This window comes from Somniosus microcephalus, chromosome 5 (genome assembly GCF_052327205.1).
Source record: "Somniosus microcephalus isolate GS21.2 chromosome 5, FLI_Smic_1.0, whole genome shotgun sequence".
Taxonomy (NCBI): domain Eukaryota; kingdom Metazoa; phylum Chordata; class Chondrichthyes; order Squaliformes; family Somniosidae; genus Somniosus; species Somniosus microcephalus.
This window is the reverse complement of record NC_140991.1, coordinates 8,056,548-8,081,560: the sequence shown is the minus strand read 5'-3', so window position 1 is coordinate 8,081,560 and position 25,013 is coordinate 8,056,548. Positions and strand designations below refer to the sequence as shown.

The 25,013-nt window shown below is 52.5% G+C and overlaps 1 protein-coding gene across 4 annotated transcripts in view; it reads right to left on the bottom strand.

The window, feature by feature from the left end:
* LOC147116852 (tonsoku-like protein) overlaps nt 1-25,013 on the bottom strand; it is a 207,801-nt gene that overhangs the window by 143,400 nt on the left and 39,388 nt on the right. For all 4 annotated transcript variants that reach the window (XM_085987261.1, XM_085987258.1, XM_085987259.1 and 1 more), the window contains one exon: nt 17,815-17,929. In XM_085987261.1, coding sequence (XP_085843387.1) covers nt 17,815-17,929 — 115 coding nt within the window. The remainder of the gene's footprint in view (nt 1-17,814; nt 17,930-25,013) is intronic.

Sequence of the window (25,013 nt, the reverse complement as noted above, 5' to 3'; positions counted from 1 at the left end):
TGCCCCGCGCTCTCCCAATAGCCCTGTATCAATCCCAAACTAATCCCACTGCCCCGCTCTCTCCCCATAGCCCTGCATCAATCCCAAACTAATCCCACTGCCCCGCTCTCCCCCCATCGCCTGTATCAATCCCAAACTAATCCCACTGTCCCGCTCTCTCCCCAGAGCCCTGTATCAATCCCCAAACTAACCCCACTGCCCCACGCTCTCCCCATAGCCCTGTATCAATCCCAAACTAATCCCACTGCCCTGCGCGCTCCCCATAGTCCTATATCAATCCCAAACTGATCTCACTGCCCCGCTCTCTCCCCATAGCACTGTATCAATCACAAACTAATCCCACTGCCCCGCTCTCTCCCCATAGCCCTGTATCAATCCCAAACTAATCCCACTGCCCTGCGCGCTCCCCATAGTCCTATATCAATCCCAAACTGATCTCACTGCCCCGCTCTCTCCCCATAGCACTGTATCAATCACAAACTAATCCCACTGCCCCGCTCTCTCCCCATAGCCCTGTATCAATCCCAAACTAATCCCACTGCCCCGCTCTCTCCCCATAGCCCTGTATCAATCCCAAACTAATCCCACTGCCCCACACTCCCCATAGCCCTGTATCAATCCCAAACTAATCCCATTCCCCCACTCTCTCCCCATAGCCCTGTATCAATCTCAAACTAATCCCACGGCCCCACTCTCTCCCCATAGCCCTGTATCAATCCCAAACTAATCCCATTGCCCCGCTCTCTCCCCATAGCCCTGTATCAATGCCAAACTAATCCCACTGCCCCACTCTCTCCCCCATAGCCCTGTATCAATCTCAAACTAATCCCACTGCCCCGCTCTCTCCCATAGCCCTGTATCAATCCCAAGCTAATCCCACTGCCCCGCTCTCTCCCATAGCCCTGTATGAATTCCAAACTAATCCCACTGCCCCGCTCTCTCCCCATAGCCCTGTATCAATCCCAAACTAATCCCACTGCCCCGCTCTCTCCCCATAGCACTGCATCAATCCCAAACTAATCCCATTGCCCCGCTCTCTCCCCATAGCACTGCATCAATCCCAAACTAATCCCACGGCCACGCTCTCTCCCCATAGCCCTGTATCAATGCCAAACTTATCCCACTGCCCCGCTCTCTCCCCATAGCCCTGTATCAATATCAAACTAATCCCACTGCCCCGCTCTCTCCCCATAGCCCTGTATCAATGCCAAACTTATCCCACTGCCCCGCTCTCTCCCCATAGCACTGTATCAATCCCAAACTAATCCCACGGCCCCGCTCTCTCCCCATAGCCCTGTATCAATCCCAAACTAATCCCATTGCCCCGCTCTCTCCCCATAGCCCTGTATCAATGCCAAACTAATCCCACTGCCCCGCTCTCTCCTCATAGCCCTGTAACAGTCCCAAACTAATCCCACAGCCCCGCTCTCTCCCCATAGCCCTGTATCAATCCCAAACGAATCCCACAGCCCCGCTTTCTCCCCATAGCCCTGTATCAATCCAAAACTAATCCCACTGCCCCGCTCTCTCCCCATAGCCCTGTATCAATCCCAAACTAATCCCACTGCCCCGCTCTCTCCTCATAGCCCTGTATCAATCCCAAACTAATCCCACAGCCCCACTCTCTCCCCATAGCCCTGTATCAATCCCAAATTAATCCCACAGCCCCGCTCTCTCCCCATAGCCCTGTATCAATCCCAAACTAATCCCACTGCCCCGCTCTCTCCCCATAGCACTGTATCAATCCCAAACTAATCCCACTGCCTCGCTCTCTCCCCATAGCCCTGTATAAATCCCAAACTAATCCCACTGCCCCGCACTCTCCCCATAGCCCTGTATCAATCCCAAACTAATCCCACTGCCCCGCTCTCTCCCCATAGCCCTGTATCAACCCCAAACTAATCCCACTGCCCCGCTCTCTCCCAATAGCCCTGTATCAATCCCAAACTAATCCCACTGCTCCACTCTCTCCCCATAGCCCTGTATCAATCCCAAACTAATCCCACTGCCCCGCTCTCTCCCCATAGCCCTGTATCAATCCCAAACTAATCCCACTGCCCCGCGCTCTCCCCATAGCCCTGTATCAATCCCAAACTAATCCCACTGCCCCGCTCTCTCCCCATAGCCCTGCATCAATCCCAAACTAATCCCACTGCCCCGCTCTCCCCCCATCGCCTGTATCAATCCCAAACTAATCCCACTGCCCCGCTCTCTCCCCATAGCCCTGTATCAATCCCAAACTAATCCCACTGTCCCGCTCTCTCCCCAGAGCCCTGTATCAATCCCCAAACTAACCCCACTGCCCCACGCTCTCCCCACAGCCCTGCATCAATCCCAAACTAATCCCACTGCCCTGCGTGCTCCCCATAGTCCTGTATCAATCCCAAACTGATCCCACTGCCCCGCTCTCTCCCCATAGCCCTGTATCAATCCCAAACTAATCCCACTGCCCCACACTCCCCATAGCCCTGTATCAATCCCAAACTAATCCCATTCCCCCCACTCTCTCCCCATAGCCCTGTATCAATCTCAAACTAATCCCAATGCCCCACTCTCTCCCCCTAGCCCTGTATCAATCCCAAACTAATCCCACGGCCCCACTCTCTCCCCATAGCCCTGTATCAATCCCAAACTAATCCCATTGCCCCGCTCTCTCCCCATAGCCCTGTATCAATGCCAAACTAATCCCACTGCCCCACTCTCTCCCCCATAGCCCTGTATCAATCTCAAACTAATCCCACTGCCCCGCTCTCTCCCATAGCCCTGTATCAATCCCAAGCTAATCCCACTGCCCCACTCTCTCCCCATAGCCCTGTATCAATCCCAAACTAATCCCACTGCCCCGCTCTCTTCCATAGCCCTGTATCAATCCCAAACTTATCCCACTGCCCCGCTCTCTCCCCATAGCACTGTATCAATCCCAAACTAATCCCACGGCCACGCTCTCTCCCCATAGCCCTGTATCAATATCAAACTAATCCCACTGCCCCGCTCTCTCCCCATAGACCTGTATCAATCCCAAACTAATCCCACAGCCCCCTCTCTCCCCATAGCCCTGTATCAATCCCAAACTAATCCCACAGCCCCGCTCTCTCCCCATAGCCCTGTATCAATCCCAAACTAATCCCACTGCCCCACTCTCTCCCCATAGCCCTGTATCAATCCCAAACTAATCCCACAGCCCCGCTCTCTCCCCATAGCCCTGTATCAATCCCAAACTAATCCCACTGCCCCGCTCTCTCCTCATAGCCCTGTATCAATCCCAAACTAATCCCACAGCCCCACTCTCTCCCCATAGCCCTGTATCAATCCCAAATTAATCCCACAGCCCCGCTCTCTCCCCATAGCCCTGTATCAATCCCAAACTAATCCCACTGCCCCGCTCTCTCCCCATAGCACTGTATCAATCCCAAACTAATCCCACTGCCCCGCTCTCTCCCCATAGCCCTGTATCAATCCCAAACTAATCCCACTGCCCCGCACTCTCCCCATAGCCCTGTATCAATCCCAAACTAATCCCACTGCCCCGCTCTCTCCCCATAGCCCTGTATCAACCCCAAACTAATCCCACTGCCCCGCTCTCTCCCAATAGCCCTGTATCAATCCCAAACTAATCCCACTGCTCCACTCTCTCCCCATAGCCCTGTATCAATCCCAAACTAATCCCACTGCCCCGCTCTCTCCCCATAGCCCTGTATCAATCCCAAACTAATCCCACTGCCCCGCTCTGCCCCCATCACCTGTATCAATCCCAAACTAATCCCACTGCCCCGCTCTCCCCATAGCCCTGTATCAATTCCAAACTAATCCCACTGCCCCGCTCTCCCCATAGCCCTGTATCAAACCCAAACTAATCCCACTGCCCCGGGCTCTCCCCATAGACCTGTATCAATCCCAAACTAATCCCACTGCCCCGGGCTCTCCCCATAGACCTGTATCAATCCCAAACTAATCCCACTGCCCCGCGCTCTCCCCATGGCCCTGTATCAATCCCAAACTAATCCCACGGCCCCGCTCTCCCCCCATCGCCTGTATCAATCCCAAACTAATCCCACTGTCCCGCTCTCTCCCCAGAGCCCTGTATCAATCCCCAAACTAATCCCACTGCCCCGCTCTCCCCCCATAGCCCTGTATCAATCCCAAACTAATCCCACTGCCCCGCTCTCTCCCCATAGCCCTGTATCAATCCCAAACTGATCTCACTGCCCCGCTCTCTCCCCATAGCACTGTATCAATGCCAAATTAATCCCACTGCCCCGCTCTCTCCCCATAGCCCTGTATCAATCACAAACTAATCCCACTGCCCCGCTCTCTCCCCATAGCCCTGTATCAATCCCAAACTAATCCCATTGCCCCGCTCTCTCCCCATAGCCCTGTATCAATCTCAAACTTATCCCACTGCCCCGCTCTCTCCCCATAGCCCTGTATCAATCTCAAACTTATCCCACTGCCCCGCTCTCTCCCCATAGCCCTGTATCAATCACAAACTAATCCCACGGCCCCACTCTCTCCCCATAGCCCTGTATCAATCCCAAACTAATCCCATTGCCCCGCTCTCTCCCCATAGCCCTGTATCAATCTCAAACTTATCCCACTGCCCCGCTCTCTCCCATAGCCCTGTATCAATCCCAAGCTAATCCCACTGCCCCGCTCTCTCCCATAGCCCTGTATCAATCTCAAACTTATCCCACTGCCCCGCTCTCTCCCCCATAGCCCTGTATCAATCTCAAACTTATCCCACTGCCCCGCTCTCTCCCATAGCCCTGTATCAATCCCAAGCTAATCCCACTGCCCCGCTCTCTCCCATAGCCCTGTATGAATTCCAAACTAATCCCACTGCCCCACTCTCTCCCCATAGCCCTGTATCAATCCCAAACTAATCCCACTGCCCCAGCTCTCTCCCATAGCCCTGTATCAATCCCAAACTAATCCCACTGCCCCGCACTCTCCCCATAGCCCTGTATCAATCCCAAACTAATCCCACTGCCCCGCTCTCTCCCCATAGCCCTGTATCAACCCCAAACTAATCCCACTGCCCCGCTCTCTCCCAATAGCCCTGTATCAATCCCAAACTAATCCCACTGCTCCACTCTCTCCCCATAGCCCTGTATCAATCCCAAACTAATCCCACTGCCCCGCTCTCTCCCCATAGCCCTGTATCAATCCCAAACTAATCCCACTGCCCCGCGCTCTCCCCATAGCCCTGTATCAATCCCAAACTAATCCCACTGCCCCGCTCTCTCCCCATAGCCCTGCATCAATCCCAAACTAATCCCACTGCCCCGCTCTCCCCCCATCGCCTGTATCAATCCCAAACTAATCCCACTGCCCCGCTCTCTCCCCATAGCCCTGTATCAATCCCAAACTAATCCCACTGTCCCGCTCTCTCCCCAGAGCCCTGTATCAATCCCCAAACTAACCCCACTGCCCCACGCTCTCCCCACAGCCCTGCATCAATCCCAAACTAATCCCACTGCCCTGCGTGCTCCCCATAGTCCTGTATCAATCCCAAACTGATCCCACTGCCCCGCTCTCTCCCCATAGCCCTGTATCAATCCCAAACTAATCCCACTGCCCCACACTCCCCATAGCCCTGTATCAATCCCAAACTAATCCCATTCCCCCCACTCTCTCCCCATAGCCCTGTATCAATCTCAAACTAATCCCAATGCCCCACTCTCTCCCCCTAGCCCTGTATCAATCCCAAACTAATCCCACGGCCCCACTCTCTCCCCATAGCCCTGTATCAATCCCAAACTAATCCCATTGCCCCGCTCTCTCCCCATAGCCCTGTATCAATGCCAAACTAATCCCACTGCCCCACTCTCTCCCCCATAGCCCTGTATCAATCTCAAACTAATCCCACTGCCCCGCTCTCTCCCATAGCCCTGTATCAATCCCAAGCTAATCCCACTGCCCCACTCTCTCCCCATAGCCCTGTATCAATCCCAAACTAATCCCACTGCCCCGCTCTCTTCCATAGCCCTGTATCAATCCCAAACTTATCCCACTGCCCCGCTCTCTCCCCATAGCACTGTATCAATCCCAAACTAATCCCACGGCCACGCTCTCTCCCCATAGCCCTGTATCAATATCAAACTAATCCCACTGCCCCGCTCTCTCCCCATAGACCTGTATCAATCCCAAACTAATCCCACAGCCCCCTCTCTCCCCATAGCCCTGTATCAATCCCAAACTAATCCCACAGCCCCGCTCTCTCCCCATAGCCCTGTATCAATCCCAAACTAATCCCACTGCCCCACTCTCTCCCCATAGCCCTGTATCAATCCCAAACTAATCCCACAGCCCCGCTCTCTCCCCATAGCCCTGTATCAATCCCAAACTAATCCCACTGCCCCGCTCTCTCCTCATAGCCCTGTATCAATCCCAAACTAATCCCACAGCCCCACTCTCTCCCCATAGCCCTGTATCAATCCCAAATTAATCCCACAGCCCCGCTCTCTCCCCATAGCCCTGTATCAATCCCAAACTAATCCCACTGCCCCGCTCTCTCCCCATAGCACTGTATCAATCCCAAACTAATCCCACTGCCCCGCTCTCTCCCCATAGCCCTGTATCAATCCCAAACTAATCCCACTGCCCCGCACTCTCCCCATAGCCCTGTATCAATCCCAAACTAATCCCACTGCCCCGCTCTCTCCCCATAGCCCTGTATCAACCCCAAACTAATCCCACTGCCCCGCTCTCTCCCAATAGCCCTGTATCAATCCCAAACTAATCCCACTGCTCCACTCTCTCCCCATAGCCCTGTATCAATCCCAAACTAATCCCACTGCCCCGCTCTCTCCCCATAGCCCTGTATCAATCCCAAACTAATCCCACTGCCCCGCTCTGCCCCCATCACCTGTATCAATCCCAAACTAATCCCACTGCCCCGCTCTCCCCATAGCCCTGTATCAATTCCAAACTAATCCCACTGCCCCGCTCTCCCCATAGCCCTGTATCAAACCCAAACTAATCCCACTGCCCCGGGCTCTCCCCATAGACCTGTATCAATCCCAAACTAATCCCACTGCCCCGGGCTCTCCCCATAGACCTGTATCAATCCCAAACTAATCCCACTGCCCCGCGCTCTCCCCATGGCCCTGTATCAATCCCAAACTAATCCCACGGCCCCGCTCTCCCCCCATCGCCTGTATCAATCCCAAACTAATCCCACTGTCCCGCTCTCTCCCCAGAGCCCTGTATCAATCCCCAAACTAATCCCACTGCCCCGCTCTCCCCCCATAGCCCTGTATCAATCCCAAACTAATCCCACTGCCCCGCTCTCTCCCCATAGCCCTGTATCAATCCCAAACTGATCTCACTGCCCCGCTCTCTCCCCATAGCACTGTATCAATGCCAAATTAATCCCACTGCCCCGCTCTCTCCCCATAGCCCTGTATCAATCACAAACTAATCCCACTGCCCCGCTCTCTCCCCATAGCCCTGTATCAATCCCAAACTAATCCCATTGCCCCGCTCTCTCCCCATAGCCCTGTATCAATCTCAAACTTATCCCACTGCCCCGCTCTCTCCCCATAGCCCTGTATCAATCTCAAACTTATCCCACTGCCCCGCTCTCTCCCCATAGCCCTGTATCAATCACAAACTAATCCCACGGCCCCACTCTCTCCCCATAGCCCTGTATCAATCCCAAACTAATCCCATTGCCCCGCTCTCTCCCCATAGCCCTGTATCAATCTCAAACTTATCCCACTGCCCCGCTCTCTCCCATAGCCCTGTATCAATCCCAAGCTAATCCCACTGCCCCGCTCTCTCCCATAGCCCTGTATCAATCTCAAACTTATCCCACTGCCCCGCTCTCTCCCCCATAGCCCTGTATCAATCTCAAACTTATCCCACTGCCCCGCTCTCTCCCATAGCCCTGTATCAATCCCAAGCTAATCCCACTGCCCCGCTCTCTCCCATAGCCCTGTATGAATTCCAAACTAATCCCACTGCCCCACTCTCTCCCCATAGCCCTGTATCAATCCCAAACTAATCCCACTGCCCCAGCTCTCTCCCATAGCCCTGTATCAATCCCAAACTAATCCCACTGCCCCGCACTCTCCCCATAGCCCTGTATCAATCCCAAACTAATCCCACTGCCCCGCTCTCTCCCCATAGCCCTGTATCAACCCCAAACTAATCCCACTGCCCCGCTCTCTCCCAATAGCCCTGTATCAATCCCAAACTAATCCCACTGCTCCACTCTCTCCCCATAGCCCTGTATCAATCCCAAACTAATCCCACTGCCCCGCTCTCTCCCCATAGCCCTGTATCAATCCCAAACTAATCCCACTGCCCCGCGCTCTCCCCATAGCCCTGTATCAATCCCAAACTAATCCCACTGCCCCGCTCTCTCCCCATAGCCCTGCATCAATCCCAAACTAATCCCACTGCCCCGCTCTCCCCCCATCGCCTGTATCAATCCCAAACTAATCCCACTGCCCCGCTCTCTCCCCATAGCCCTGTATCAATCCCAAACTAATCCCACTGTCCCGCTCTCTCCCCAGAGCCCTGTATCAATCCCCAAACTAACCCCACTGCCCCACGCTCTCCCCACAGCCCTGCATCAATCCCAAACTAATCCCACTGCCCTGCGTGCTCCCCATAGTCCTGTATCAATCCCAAACTGATCCCACTGCCCCGCTCTCTCCCCATAGCCCTGTATCAATCCCAAACTAATCCCACTGCCCCACACTCCCCATAGCCCTGTATCAATCCCAAACTAATCCCATTCCCCCCACTCTCTCCCCATAGCCCTGTATCAATCTCAAACTAATCCCAATGCCCCACTCTCTCCCCCTAGCCCTGTATCAATCCCAAACTAATCCCACGGCCCCACTCTCTCCCCATAGCCCTGTATCAATCCCAAACTAATCCCATTGCCCCGCTCTCTCCCCATAGCCCTGTATCAATGCCAAACTAATCCCACTGCCCCACTCTCTCCCCCATAGCCCTGTATCAATCTCAAACTAATCCCACTGCCCCGCTCTCTCCCATAGCCCTGTATCAATCCCAAGCTAATCCCACTGCCCCACTCTCTCCCCATAGCCCTGTATCAATCCCAAACTAATCCCACTGCCCCGCTCTCTTCCATAGCCCTGTATCAATCCCAAACTTATCCCACTGCCCCGCTCTCTCCCCATAGCACTGTATCAATCCCAAACTAATCCCACGGCCACGCTCTCTCCCCATAGCCCTGTATCAATATCAAACTAATCCCACTGCCCCGCTCTCTCCCCATAGACCTGTATCAATCCCAAACTAATCCCACAGCCCCCTCTCTCCCCATAGCCCTGTATCAATCCCAAACTAATCCCACAGCCCCGCTCTCTCCCCATAGCCCTGTATCAATCCCAAACTAATCCCACTGCCCCACTCTCTCCCCATAGCCCTGTATCAATCCCAAACTAATCCCACAGCCCCGCTCTCTCCCCATAGCCCTGTATCAATCCCAAACTAATCCCACTGCCCCGCTCTCTCCTCATAGCCCTGTATCAATCCCAAACTAATCCCACAGCCCCACTCTCTCCCCATAGCCCTGTATCAATCCCAAATTAATCCCACAGCCCCGCTCTCTCCCCATAGCCCTGTATCAATCCCAAACTAATCCCACTGCCCCGCTCTCTCCCCATAGCACTGTATCAATCCCAAACTAATCCCACTGCCCCGCTCTCTCCCCATAGCCCTGTATCAATCCCAAACTAATCCCACTGCCCCGCACTCTCCCCATAGCCCTGTATCAATCCCAAACTAATCCCACTGCCCCGCTCTCTCCCCATAGCCCTGTATCAACCCCAAACTAATCCCACTGCCCCGCTCTCTCCCAATAGCCCTGTATCAATCCCAAACTAATCCCACTGCTCCACTCTCTCCCCATAGCCCTGTATCAATCCCAAACTAATCCCACTGCCCCGCTCTCTCCCCATAGCCCTGTATCAATCCCAAACTAATCCCACTGCCCCGCTCTGCCCCCATCACCTGTATCAATCCCAAACTAATCCCACTGCCCCGCTCTCCCCATAGCCCTGTATCAATTCCAAACTAATCCCACTGCCCCGCTCTCCCCATAGCCCTGTATCAAACCCAAACTAATCCCACTGCCCCGGGCTCTCCCCATAGACCTGTATCAATCCCAAACTAATCCCACTGCCCCGGGCTCTCCCCATAGACCTGTATCAATCCCAAACTAATCCCACTGCCCCGCGCTCTCCCCATGGCCCTGTATCAATCCCAAACTAATCCCACGGCCCCGCTCTCCCCCCATCGCCTGTATCAATCCCAAACTAATCCCACTGTCCCGCTCTCTCCCCAGAGCCCTGTATCAATCCCCAAACTAATCCCACTGCCCCGCTCTCCCCCCATAGCCCTGTATCAATCCCAAACTAATCCCACTGCCCCGCTCTCTCCCCATAGCCCTGTATCAATCCCAAACTGATCTCACTGCCCCGCTCTCTCCCCATAGCACTGTATCAATGCCAAATTAATCCCACTGCCCCGCTCTCTCCCCATAGCCCTGTATCAATCACAAACTAATCCCACTGCCCCGCTCTCTCCCCATAGCCCTGTATCAATCCCAAACTAATCCCATTGCCCCGCTCTCTCCCCATAGCCCTGTATCAATCTCAAACTTATCCCACTGCCCCGCTCTCTCCCCATAGCCCTGTATCAATCTCAAACTTATCCCACTGCCCCGCTCTCTCCCCATAGCCCTGTATCAATCACAAACTAATCCCACGGCCCCACTCTCTCCCCATAGCCCTGTATCAATCCCAAACTAATCCCATTGCCCCGCTCTCTCCCCATAGCCCTGTATCAATCTCAAACTTATCCCACTGCCCCGCTCTCTCCCATAGCCCTGTATCAATCCCAAGCTAATCCCACTGCCCCGCTCTCTCCCATAGCCCTGTATCAATCTCAAACTTATCCCACTGCCCCGCTCTCTCCCCCATAGCCCTGTATCAATCTCAAACTTATCCCACTGCCCCGCTCTCTCCCATAGCCCTGTATCAATCCCAAGCTAATCCCACTGCCCCGCTCTCTCCCATAGCCCTGTATGAATTCCAAACTAATCCCACTGCCCCACTCTCTCCCCATAGCCCTGTATCAATCCCAAACTAATCCCACTGCCCCAGCTCTCTCCCATAGCCCTGTATCAATCCCAAACTTATCCCACTGCCCCGCTCTCTCCCCATAGCCCTGTATCAATCCCAAGCTAATCCCACTGCCCCGCTCTCTCCCATAGCCCTGTATGAATTCCAAACTAATCCCACTGCCCCACTCTCTCCCCATAGCCCTGTATCAATCCCAAACTAATCCCACGGCCACGCTCTCTCCCCATAGCCCTGTATCAATCCCAAACTTATCCCACTGCCCCGCTCTCTCCCCATAGCACTGTATCAATCCCAAACTAATCCCACGGCCCCACTCTCTCCCCATAGCCCTGTATCAATCCCAAACTAATCCCACGGCCCCGCTCTCTCCCCATAGCCCTGTATCAATATCAAACTAATCCCACTGCCCCGCTCTCTGCCCATAGCCCTGTATCAATCCCAAACTAATCCCACGGCCCCACTCTCTCCCCATAGCCCTGTATCAATCCCAAACTAATCCCATTGCCCCGCTCTCTCCCCATAGCCCTGTATCAATGCCAAACTAATCCCACTGCCCCGCTCTCTCCTCATAGCCCTGTAACAGTCCCAAACTAATCCCACAGCCCCGCTCTCTCCCCATAGCCCTGTATCAATCCCAAACTAATCCCACAGCCCCGCTCTCTCCCCATAGCCCTGTATCAATCCCAAACTAATCCCACTGCCCCGCTCTCTCCCCATAGCCCTGTATCAATCCCAAACTAATCCCACTGCCCCGCTCTCTCCTCATAGCCCTGTATCAATCCCAAACTAATCCCACAGCCCCACTCTCTCCCCATAGCCCTGTATCAATCCCAAATTAATCCCACAGCCCCGCTCTCTCCCCATAGCCCTGTATCAATCCCAAACTAATCCCACTGCCCCGCTCTCTCCCCATAGCACTGTATCAATCCCAAACTAATCCCACTGCCTCGCTCTCTCCCCATAGCCCTGTATAAATCCCAAACTAATCCCACTGCCCCGCACTCTCCCCATAGCCCTGCATCAATCCCAAACTAATCCCACAGCCCCACTCTCTCCCCATAGCCCTGTATCAATCCCAAACTAATCCCACTGCCCCGCTCTCTCCCCATAGCCCTGCATCAATCCCAAACTAATCCCACTGCCCCGCTCTCCCCCCATCGCCTGTATCAATCCCAAACTAATCCCACTGCCCCGCTCTCTCCCCATAGCCCTGTATCAATCCCAAACTAATCCCACTGTCCCGCTCTCTCCCCAGAGCCCTGTATCAATCCCAAACTAATCCCACTGCCCCGCTCTCTCCCCATAGCCCTGTATCAATCCCCAAACTAACCCCACTGCCCCACGCTCTCCCCATAGCCCTGCATCAATCCCAAACTAATCCCACTGCCCTGCGCGCTCCCCATAGTCCTGTATCAATCCCAAACTGATCCCACTGCCCCACACTCCACATAGCCCTGTATCAATCCCAAACTAATCCCATTCCCCCCACTCTCTCCCCATAGCCCTGTATCAATCTCAAACTAATCCCACTGCCCCACTCTCTCCCCATAGCCCTGTATCAATCCCAAACTAATCCCACGGCCCCACTCTCTCCCCATAGCCCTGTATCAATCCCAAACTAATCCCATTGCCCCGCTCTCTCCCCATAGCCCTGTATCAATGCCAAACTAATCCCACTGCCCCACTCTCTCCCCCATAGCCCTGTATCAATCTCAAACTAATCCCACTGCCCCGCTCTCTCCCATAGCCCTGTATCAATCCCAAGCTAATCCCACTGCCCCACTCTCTCCCATAGCCCTGTATGAATTCCGAACTAATCCCACTGCCCCACTCTCTCCCCATAGCCCTGTATCAATCCCAAACTAATCCCACTGCCCCGCTCTCTCCCATAGCCCTGTATCAATCCCAAACTTATCCCACTGCCCCGCTCTCTCCCCGTAGCACTGTATCAATCCCAAACTAATCCCACGGCCACGCTCTCTCCCCATAGCCCTGTATCAATCCCAAACTAATCCCACAGCCCCCTCTCTCCCCATAGCCCTGTATCAATCCCAAACTAATCCCACAGCCCCGCTCTCTCCCCATAGCCCTGTATCAATCCCAAACTAATCCCACTGCCCCGCTCTCTCCCCACAGCCCTGTATCAATCCCAAACTAATCCCACTGCCCCGCTCTCTCCTCATAGCCCTGTATCAATCCCAAACTAATCCCACAGCCCCACTCTCTCCCCATAGCCCAGTATCAATCCCAAATTAATCCCACAGCCCCGCTCTCTCCCCATAGCCCTGTATCAATCCCAAACTAATCCCACTGCCCCGCTCTCTCCCCATAGCACTGCATCAATCCCAAACTAATCCCACTGCCCTGCACTCTCCCCATAGCCCTGTATCAATCCCAAACTAATCCCACTGCTCCACTCTCTCCCCATAGCCCTGTATCAATCCCAAACTAATCCCACTGCCCCGCTCTCTCCCCATAGCCCTGTATCAATCCCAAACTAATCCCACTGCCCCGCTCTGCCCCCATCGCCTGTATCAATCCCAAACTAATCCCACTGCCCCGCTCTCCCCATAGCCCTGTATCAATCCCAAACTAATCCCACTGCCCCGCTCTCCCCATAGCCCTGTATCAAACCCAAACTAATCCCACTGCCCCGGGCTCTCCCCATAGACCTGTATCAATCCCAAACTAATCCCACTGCCCCGCGCTCTCCCCATAGCCCTGTATCAATCCCAAACTAATCCCACTGCCCCGCTCTCTCCCCATAGCCCTGCATCAATCCCAAACTAATCCCACTGTCCCGCTCTCCCCCCATCGCCTGTATCAATCCCAAACTAATCCCACTGTCCCGCTCTCTCCCCAGAGCCCTGTATCAATCCCCAAACTAACCCCACTGCCCCACGCTCTCCCCATAGCCCTGTATCAATCCCAAACTAATCCCACTGCCCTGCGCGCTCCCCATAGTCCTATATCAATCCCAAACTGATCCCACTGCCCCGCTCTCTCCCCATAGCACTGTATCAATGCCAAATTAATCCCACTGCCCCGCTCTCTCCCCATAGCCCTGTATCAATCCCAAACTAATCCCACTGCCCCACACTCCCCATAGCCCTGTATCAATCCCAAACTAATCCCATTCCCCCACTCTCTCCCCATAGCCCTGTATCAATCCCAAACTAATCCCACAGCCCCACTCTCTCCCCATAGCCCTGTATCAATCACAAACTAATCCCACTGCCCCACTCTCTCCCCATAGCCCTGTATCAATCCCAAACTAATCCCACGGCCCCACTCTCTCCCCATAGCCCTGTATCAATCACAAACTAATCCCACTGCCCCGCTCTCTCCCCATAGCCCTGTATCAATCCCAAACTAATCCCACTGCCCCACACTCCCCATAGCCCTGTATCAATCCCAAACTAATCCCATTCCCCCACTCTCTCCCCATAGCCCTGTATCAATCTCAAACGAATCCCACTGCCCCACTCTCTCCCCATAGCCCTGTATCAATCCCAAACTAATCCCACGGCCCCACTCTCTCCCCATAGCCCTGTATCAATCCCAAACTAATCCCACTGCCCCACACTCCCCATAGCCCTGTATCAATCCCAAACTAATCCCATTCCCCCACTCTCTCCCCATAGCCCTGTATCAATCTCAAACTAATCCCACGGCCCCGCTCTCTCCCCATAGCACTGTCTCAATCCCAAACTAATCCCACTGCCCCGCTCTCCCCATAGCCCTGTATCAATCCCAAACTAATCCCACTGCCCCGCACTCTCCCCATAGCCCTGTATCAATCCCAAACTAATCCCACTGCCCCGCTCTCTCCCCATAGCCCTGTATCAACCCCAAACTAATCCCACTGCCCCGCTCTCTCCCAATAGCCCTGTATCAATCCCAAACTAATCCCACTGCCCCGCACTCTCCCCATAGCCCTGTATCAATCCCAAACTAATCCCACTGCCCCGCTCTCTCCCCATAGCCCTGTATCAACCCCAAACTAATCCCACTGCCCCACGCTCTCCCCATAGCCCTGTATCAATCCCAAACTAATCCCACTGCTCCACTCTCTCCCCATAGCCCTGTATCAATCCCAAACTAATCCCACTGCTCCGCTCTCTCCCCATAGCCCTGTATCAATCCCAAACTAATCCCACTGCCCCGCTCTGCCCCCATCGCCTGTATCAATCCCAAACTAATCCCACTGCCCCGCTCTCCCCATAGCCCTGTATCAATCCCAAACTAATCCCACTGCCCCGCTCTCCCCATAGCCCTGTATCAATCCCAAACTAATCCCACTGCCCCGCTCTCCCCATAGCCCTGTATCAATCTCAAACTAATCCCACTGCCCCACGCTCTCCCCATAGCCCTGTATCAATCCCAAACTAATCCCACTGCCCCACTCTCTCCCCATAGCCCTGTATCAATCCCAAACTAATCCCACTGCCCCGCTCTCCCCCCATCGCCTGTATCAATCCCAAACTAATCCCACTGTCCCGCTCTCTCCCCAGAGCCCTGTATCAATCCCAAACTAATCCCACTGCCCCGCTCTCTCCCCACAGCCCTGTATCAATCCCAAACTAATCCCACTGCCCCGCTCTCTCCCCATAGCCCTGTATCAATCCCCAAACTAACCCCACTGCCCCACGCTCTCCCCATAGCCCTGTATCAATCCCAAACTAATCCCACTGCCCTGCGCTCTCCCCATAGTCCTGTATCAATCCCAAACTGATCCCACTGCCCCGCTCTCTCCCCATAGCACTGTATCAATGCCAAATTAATCCCACTGCCCCGCTCTCTCCCCATAGCACTGTATCAATGCCAAATTAATCCCACTGCCCCGCTCTCTGCCCATAGCCCTGTATCAATCCCAAACTAATCCCACTGCCCCACACTCCCCATAGCCCTGTATCAATCCCAAACTAATCCCATTCCCCCACTCTCTCCCCATAGCCCTGTATCAATCTCAAACTAATCCCACTGCCCCACTCTCTCCACATAGCCCTGTATCAATCCCAATCTAATCCCACGGCCCCACTCTCTCCCCATAGCCCTGTATCAATCCCAAACTAATCCCACTGCCCCGCTCTCTCCCCATAGCCCTGTATCAATGCCAAACTAATCCCACTGCCCCACTCTCTCCCCATAGCCCTGTATCAATCCCAAACTAATCCCACTGCCCCGCTCTCTCCCCATAGCCCTGTATCAATCTCAAACTAATCCCACTGCCCCGCTCTCTCCCATAGCCCTGTATCAATCCCAAGCTAATCCCACTGCCCCGCTCTCTCCCATAGCCCTGTATGAATCCCAAACTAATCCCACTGCCCCACTCTCTCCCCATAGCCCTGTATCAATCCCAAACTAATCCCACTGCCCTGCTCTCTCCCATAGCCCTGTATCAATCCCAAACTTATCCCACTGCCCCGCTCTCTCCCCAGAGCACTGTATCAATCCCAAACTAATCCCACGGCCCCGCTCTCTCCCCATAGCCCTGTATGAATATCAAACTAATCCCACTGCCCCGCTCTCTCCCCATAGCCCTGTATCAATGCCAAACTAATCCCACTGCCCCGCTCTCCCCCATAGCCCTGTAACAATCCCAAATTAATCCCACTGCCCTGCTCTCTCCCATAGTCCTGTTTCAATCCCAAACTAATCCCACCGCCCCGCTCTCTCCCCCATAGCCCTGTATCAATCCCAAACTAATCCCACTGCCCCGCTCTCCCCATAGCCCTGCATCAATCCCAAACTAATCCCACTGCCCCGCTCTCTCCCCATAGCCCTGTATCCATCCCAAACTAATCCCACTGCCCCGCACTCTCCCCATAGCCCTGTATCAATCCCAAACTAATCCTACTGTATCGCTCTCTCCCCATAGCCCTGTATCAATCGCAAACTAATCCCACTGCCTCGCTCTCTCCCTGTAGCCCTGTATCAATCCCAAACTAATCCCACTGTCCCGCTCTCTCCCCATAGCCCTGTATCAATCGCAAACTAATCTCACTGCCCCACTCTCTCCCCATAGCCCTGTATCAATCCCAAACTAATCCCACTGTCCCGCTCTCTCCCCATAGCCCTGTATCAATCCCAAACTAATCCCACTGCCCCGCTCTCTCCCCAGAGGCCTGTATCAATCCCAAACTAATCCCACTCTCTCCCCATAGCCCTGTATCAATCCCAAACTAATCCCACTCTCTCCCCATAGCCCTGTATCAATCCCAAACTAATCGCACTCTCTCCCCATCGCTCTGTTTTGACTCATTGACAGAGATTGATTGCTGTGAGGAGTCAACAACTTCTTTATCGTTGTATCGTGCGACTGCCAGGATGGTAGAAGGTGAACCAGGTGGACCCAGGGTCTTTTTCTGTCCAACAATTCCTATGTTTCTTTGCTTCAAATATTTATCAATTTCCCTTTGAAAGGTGCAATGGTCATTGCCTGAAACCCTCCCTGGGGCAAAGCAACCTTCTGTGTCAATAAACTCCTCCTAACTTCTGTCCTTACTCGGTCAGTGATGATTTTAAGTTGATGACACTTGACCCTCTAACCAGAGGGCACCGAGTTTCCCCGTTCGCTCGATCCTTTCTCCGGCCTTGTCCCTGCTCTAGGCGGTCTTGGCCTTGCACCCAGGCTTCTCAATTATAAAAAGGTCCCCATGTAGGGAGGAAGTTCTGAAGTCTCGCTCACCCTTCTGGAGATGATGCTTCATCTTGTCACGGTCGCAGTGCGTGGTTGGTGCCAAGGAGAAGGCTTTCTGGAACTGTACCTTCGCAGGCAGGAAATCTCCGAGAGCCAGGTGAATCTGCAGACAGGAAGGAGGCCTTTATTCATAGAGATCAATCATACCTGTCTTTGGTAGAGCTGTCCGATTAACCCCACTCCCCCCGCTCTTTCCCCAGAGCCCTGCAAGTGTTTCCCCTTCAACTATTTATCCAATTTCTTTTTGAAAGTTACTGTTGAATCTGCTTCCACCTTTCAGGCAGTACTTTCCAGATCAGAACAAATCGCTGCGTAAAAAGAATTCTCCTCCTCTCCCCACTGGTTGTTTCGCCAATCACCTTCAATCTGTGTCCTCTGGTTACCGACCCTTCTGCCACTGGGAAGTTTCTCCTTATTTACTCTATCAAAACCCTTCATGATTTTGAACACCTCGATCAAATCTCCCCTTAACCTTCTCTGCTCTAAGGAGAACAACCCCAGCTTCTCCTGTCTCTCCACATCACTGAAGTCCCTCATCCCTGGAACCATTCTCGTAAATGGTGAGGACTTGGAACTCGCTGCCGACGGAAGTGGTGGAAGCGGACACACTCAATGTTTTCAAGGGGAGACTGGATAGGCACTTGAGGGAAATAAACTTGCAGGGCTACGGGGATAGAGCGGGGGAATGGGACTGACTGGATTACTCTACAGAGAGCTGGCACGATGGGCCGAATGGCCTCCTTCTGTGCCGTTATGACTCTGTGGCCTCTGCACCCTCTCTAAAGCCCTGACATACAACTTTTAAAAAATTGTTTATGGGATGTGGGCATCGCTGGCAAGGCCGGCATTTATTGCCCATCCCTAATTGCCCTTGAGAAGGTGGTGGTGAGCCGCCTTCTTGAACTGCTGCAGTCCGTGTGGTGAAGGTGCTCCCACAGTGCTGTTAGGGAGGGAGTTCCAGGATTTTGACCCAACGACGATGAAGGATCGGCGATGTACTTCTAAGTCAGGATGGTGTGTGACTTGGAGGGGAACTTGGAGGTGGTGGTGTTCCCATGCGCCTGCTGCCCTTGTCCTTCTAGGTGGAAGAGGTCGCAGGTTTGGGAGGTGCTGCCGAAGAAGCCTTGGCGAGTTGCTGCAGTGCATCTTGTAGATGATACACACTGCAGCCACGGTACGCTGGTGGTGGAGGGAGTGAAAGTTTAAGCTGGCGGACGGGTTGCCAATCAAGCGGGCTGCTTTGTCCTGGATGGTGTCGAGCTTTTTGAATGTTGTTGGAGCTGCACTCATCCAGACAAGTGGAGAGTATTCCATCACACTCCTGACTTGTGCCTTGTAGATGGTGGAAAGGCTTTGGGGAGTCAGGTGAGACACTCGCCGCAGAATACATAGCCTCCAACCTGCTCTTGTAGCCACAGTACTTATGTGGCTGGTCCAGTTAAGTTTCTGGACAATGATGACCCCCAGGATGTTGATGGTGGGGATTCGGCGATGGTAATGCCGTTGAATGTCAAGGGGCGGTGGTTAGACTCTCGCTTGTTGGAGATAGTCATTGCCGGGCACTTCTGTGGTGCGAATGTTACCGGCCACTTATCAGCCCAAGCCTGAACGTCATCCAGGTGTTGCTGTATGTGGGCATGGACTGCTTCATTATCTGAGGAGTTGCGAATGGCACTGAACACGGTGCAGTCATCAGTGAACATCCCCATTTCTGACCTTATGTTGGAGGGAAGGTCATTGATGAAGCAGCTGAAGATGGTTGGGCCTAGGACACTGTCCTGAGGAACTCCTGCAGCGATGTCCTGGGGCTGTGATGATTGACCTTCAACCACCACAACCATCTTCCTTTGTTCTAGGTATGACTCCAGCCAGTGGAGCGTTTTCCCCCTGATTCCCATTGACTTCAATTTTACTAAGACTTAAGGCGAAAGGGATATGGGGAGAAAGCAGGGACAGGGTACTGAATTTGGATGATCAGCCATGATCTCATTAAATGGCGGAGCAGGCTCGAGGGGCCGAATGGCCTACTCCTGCTCCTATCTTCTATGTTTCTATGACTCCTTGGTGCCACACTCGGTCAAATGCTGCCTTGATGTCAAGGGCAGTCACTCTCTCCTGACCTCTGGAATTCAGCTCCTTTGTCCATGTTTGGACCAAGGCTGTAATGAGGTCTGGAGCAGAGAGGTCTTGGCAGAACCCAAACTGAGCATCGGTGAGCAGGTTATTGGCGAGTAAGTGCCACTTGATAGCACTGTAAATGACACCTTCCATCACTTTGCTGATGATTGAGAGTAGACTGATGGGGTGGTAATTGGCCGGATTGGATTTGTCCTGCATTTTGTGGACAGGACATACCTGGGCAGTTTTCCACATTGTCTGATAGATGCCAGTGTTGTAGCTGTGCTGGAACAGCTTGGCTAGAAGCACGGCTAGTTCTGGAGCACAAGTCTTCAGCACGATAGCCGGGATGTTGTTGGGGCCCATAGCCTTTGCTGTATCCAGTGTGCTCAGCCGTTTCTTGATATCACGTGGAGTGAATCGAATTGACTGAAGACTGGCTTCTGTGATGGTGGGGACCTCAGGAGGAGGCCGATATGGATCATCCACTCGGCACTTCTGGCTGAAGATGTTTGCAAATGATTCAGCCTTGTCTTTTGCACTCACGTGCTGGGCTCCACCATCATTGAGGATGGGGATATTCATGGAGCCTCCTCCTCCTGTTAGTTGTTTAATGGTCCACCACCATTCATGACTGGATGTGGCAGGACTGCAGAGCTTTGATCTGATCTGTTGATTGTGGGATTGCTTAGCCCTGTCTACTGTTTAGCATCCAAGTACGTAGTCCCAGGTTGGCACCTCATTTTTGGGTACGTCTGGTGCTGCTCCTGGCATGTTCTTCTATACTCCTTATTGAACCAGGGTTGGTCCCCTGGCTTGATGGTAATGGTAGAGTGAAGGATATGCTGGGCCATGAGGTTACAGATTGTGGTGGAATACAATTATGCTGCTGCTGATGGCCCACAGCACCTCATGGATGCCCAGTTTTGAGCTGCTAGACCTGTTCTGAATCTATCCCATTTAGCACAGTGGTAGAGCCACACAACACGATGGAGGGTGTTCTCAGTGTGAAGATGGGGCTTTGTCTCCACAATGACTGTGCGGTGGTCACTGCTACCAATGCTGTCATGGACAGAGGCATCTGCAACAGGTAGATTGGTGAGGACAAGGTCAAGTAGGTTTTTCCCTCATGTTGGTTCTCTCACCACCTGTCGCAGGCCCAGACTGGCAGTTATGTCCTTTAGGACTCGGCCAGCTCGGTCAGTAGTGTTGCTACCGAGCCACTCTTGGTGATGGACATTGAAGTCCCCCACCCAGAGTGCATTCTGTGCCCTTGCTACTCTCAGTGCTTCTTCCAAGTGGTGTTCAATATGTGGAACCAGACCCTTTAAAAAAAAGGGTCTGGTTCCACGTTCTAAGAGGGAGATTTCACCTCTTGCTCTTTGCCTGTGGCCCTGGCTAACCCTTCATGGAAACACTGATGATCGTGATCACCAGCATCATCCTACAAGGTGCCTGCTTCAACCACATGAAGAAAATTACAATAGAAACATAGAAACACAGAAGATAGGAGCAGGATTAGGCCATTCGGCCCCTCGAGCCTGCTCCGCCATTCAATGAGATCATGGCTGATCATCTAAATTCAGTACCCTGTCCCTGTTTTCTCCCCATACCCCGTGATCCCTTTAGCCTTAAGAAATATATCCAACTCCTTCTTGAATATATTTAATGAATTGGCCTCTACTGCCTTCTGTGGTAGAGAATTCCACAGGTTCACCACTCTCTGGGTGAAGAAATTCCTCCTCATTTCTGTCCTAAATGGCCTACCCCTTATCCTTAGACTGTGACCCCTGGTTCTGGACTCCCCGACCATCGGGAACATCCTTCCTGCATCTAGTCTGTCCAGTCCTGTCAGAATTTTACAATCTTCATCACCTCGTTTCCTAAGAGAATAAATTAAAATTCCTTAACCTTCACACTCCAGAGATATGAGCCCATAATTCCAGTGCAGTACTGAAGGAGTGGTGCACTGTTGGTGGGTCAGTGTAGTAAACAGTGAGGAGGATAGTGATAGACTTCAAGAGGACACAGGCAGGCTGGTGAAATGGGTGGGCATTTGGAAGATGAAATTCAACGCAGAAAAGAGAGAAGTGATGTAGTTTGGTAGAAGAATGAGGAGAGACAATACAAGCTAAATGGTAATTTCCCGTTTAATGCCATCCCCAACCTCCGCATTACTGTTTGGGGGTCTGTATACAACTCCCACTAACGTTTTCTGCCCCTTGGTATTTTTCAGCTCTACCCATACAGATTCCACATCATCAGAGCTAATATCCTTCCTTACTATTGTGTTAATCTCCTCTTTAACCAGCAATGCTACCCCACCTCCTTTTCCTTTTTGCCTATCTTTCTTGAATATTGAATACCCCTGGATGTTGAGTTCCCAGCCCTGGTCACCCTGGAGCCATGTTTCCGTAATCCCAATCATATCTTATCCGTTTACATCTATTTGCGCAGCTAATTCATCCACCTTATTACGAATGCTCCTCGCATTAAGACACAAAGCCTTCAGGCTTTTTTTTTTTAACACTCTTAGACCTTTTAGAATTATTATTTACTGTGGCCATGTTTGATTTAAACCCTTGATTACTTTGACTGCCACTTTTGCCTTTCTCATTCCTGTCTTTGGCTTTTATCCTTGTTTCCCTTTCCTCGGTCTCCCTGCTCAGGTTCCCAACCCCTTGCCATTTTAGTTTAAACCCTCCCCCAGAGCATTAGCAAACACTCCCCCTAGGACATCGGTCCCGGTCCCGCCCAGGTGCAAACCATCCGGTTTGTACTGGTCCCACCTCCCCCAGAACCGGTTCCAATGTCCCAGGAATTTGAATCCCTCCCCCTTGCACCATTCCTCTAGCTACGTATTCATCTGAAATATCCTTGTTTCTACTCTGACTAGCACGTGGCACTGGTAGCAATCCTGAGATTACTACCTTTGAGGTCCTATTTTTTAATTTACCTCCTAACTCCCTATATTCAGCTTTTAGGACCCCATCCCAGTTTTTACCTATATCGTTGGTACCTATATGCACCACGACAACTGGCTGTTCACCCTCCCCTTCCAAAATGCTCTGCAGCCGCTCCGAGACATCCTTGACCCTTGCACCAGGGAGGCAACATACCATCCTGGAGTCTCGTTTGCGGCTGCAGAAACACCTATCTATTCCCCTTACAATAGAATCCCCTATCACTATAGCGCTCCCACTCTTTTTCCTCCCGTACTGTGCAGCAGAACCACCCACAGTGCCAGGAAGTTGGCTGCTGCTGCCTTCCACTGATAAGCCATCTCCCTCATCAATATCCAAAGTGGTATATCTGTTTGAGAGGGGGATGGTCACAGGGGATCCCTGCACTACCTGCCTGCGTCTACTACTCTGCCTGGTGGTCACCGATTCCCTTCCTGCCTGTGCAGCCTTTGCCTGCGGTGTGACCAACGCCCTAAACGTGCTATCCACGACTCTGGAACAGTTCCCATGGATTGGAGGGTAGCTAATGTTACCCCACTATTCAAAAAAGGTGGTAGAGAGAAAACGGGGAATTACAGACCGGTAAGCCTGACATCGGTAGTGGGGAAAATGCTAGAGTTCATTATAAAAGATGTAATAGCAGAGCACTTGGAAAACAGTGACAGGATCGGACAAAGTCAACATGGATTTACAAAAGGTAAATCGTGCTTGACTAATCTACTGGAATTTTTTGAGGATGTAACTGGTAAAATAGATAAGGGAGAACCAGTGGATGTGGTGTATTTGGACTTTCAGAAGGCCTTCGATAAAGTCCCGCATAAGAGTAAAGTTAAGGCACATGGGATTGGGGGCAAGGTATTGACTTGGATAGAGAACTGGTTGGCAGACAGGAAGCAAAGAGTTGGAATAAACGGGTCTTTTTCCGAGTGGCAGGCAGTGACTAGTAGGGTACCGCAGGTATCAGTCCTAATACCCCAGCTATTCACAATATATATTAATGATCTAGACGAGGGAACTAGATGTAATATCTCCAAGTTTGCAGACGACACAAAGCTGGGTGGGCGTGTGTGCTGTGAGGCGGATGCAGAGAAACTCCAGTCTGATTTGGACAGATTGGGTGATTGGGCAGATGCAGTATAATGTGGATAAATGCGAGGCTATCCACTTTGGTGGCAAAAACAGGAAGGCAGATTATTATCTGAACGGCAATAGATTGGGAGAAGGGGAAATGCAATGAGACCTGGGTGTCCTTGTGCACCAGTCGCTGAAGGTAAGCATGCAGGTGCAGCAGGCGGTTAAGAAGGCAAATGGTATGTTGGCCTTCGTAGCGAGAGGGTTTGAGTACAGGAACAAGGATGTCTTGCTGCAGTTGTACAGGGCCTTGGTGAGACCACATCTTGAGTATTGTGTGCAGTTTTGGTCGCCTTATCTGAGGAAGGATGTTCTTGCCATGGAGGGAGTGCAGCGAAGGTTCACCAGACTGATACCTGGGATGGCAGGAATGACGTATGAGGAGCGATTGGGTCGATTGGGCTCATACTCGCTGGAGTTTAGAAGAATGAGAGGGGATCTCATTGAAACTTATAAAATTCTAACAGGACTAGACAGACTAGATGCAGGAAGGATGTTCCCGATGGCCGGGGAGTCCAGAACCAGGGGTCACAGTCTAAGGATAAGGGGTAAGACATTTAGGACAGAGATGAGGAGGAATTTCTTCACCCAGAGAGTGGTGAACCTGTGGAATTCTCTACCACAGAAGGCAGTTGAGGCCAATTCATTTAATACATTCAAGAAGGAGTTGGATATATTTCTTAAGGCTAAAGGGATCAAGGGATATGGGGAGAAGGCAGGGACAGGGCACTGAATTTGGATGATCAGCCACGATCTCATTGAATGGCGGAGCAGGCTCGAGGGGCCGAATGGCCGACTCCTGCTCCTATCTTCTATGTTTCTACGTACCATTTTACAGGAGGTGCAAGAACAGAGAGAGCTGGAGGTGTTTCTGCACAAATCTTTGAAAGTGGCAGGACAGGTTAACAAAGCAGTTAATAAAACATACAGGAACCTGGGCTTTATACATAGAGGCACCGAGTACAAAAGCCAGGA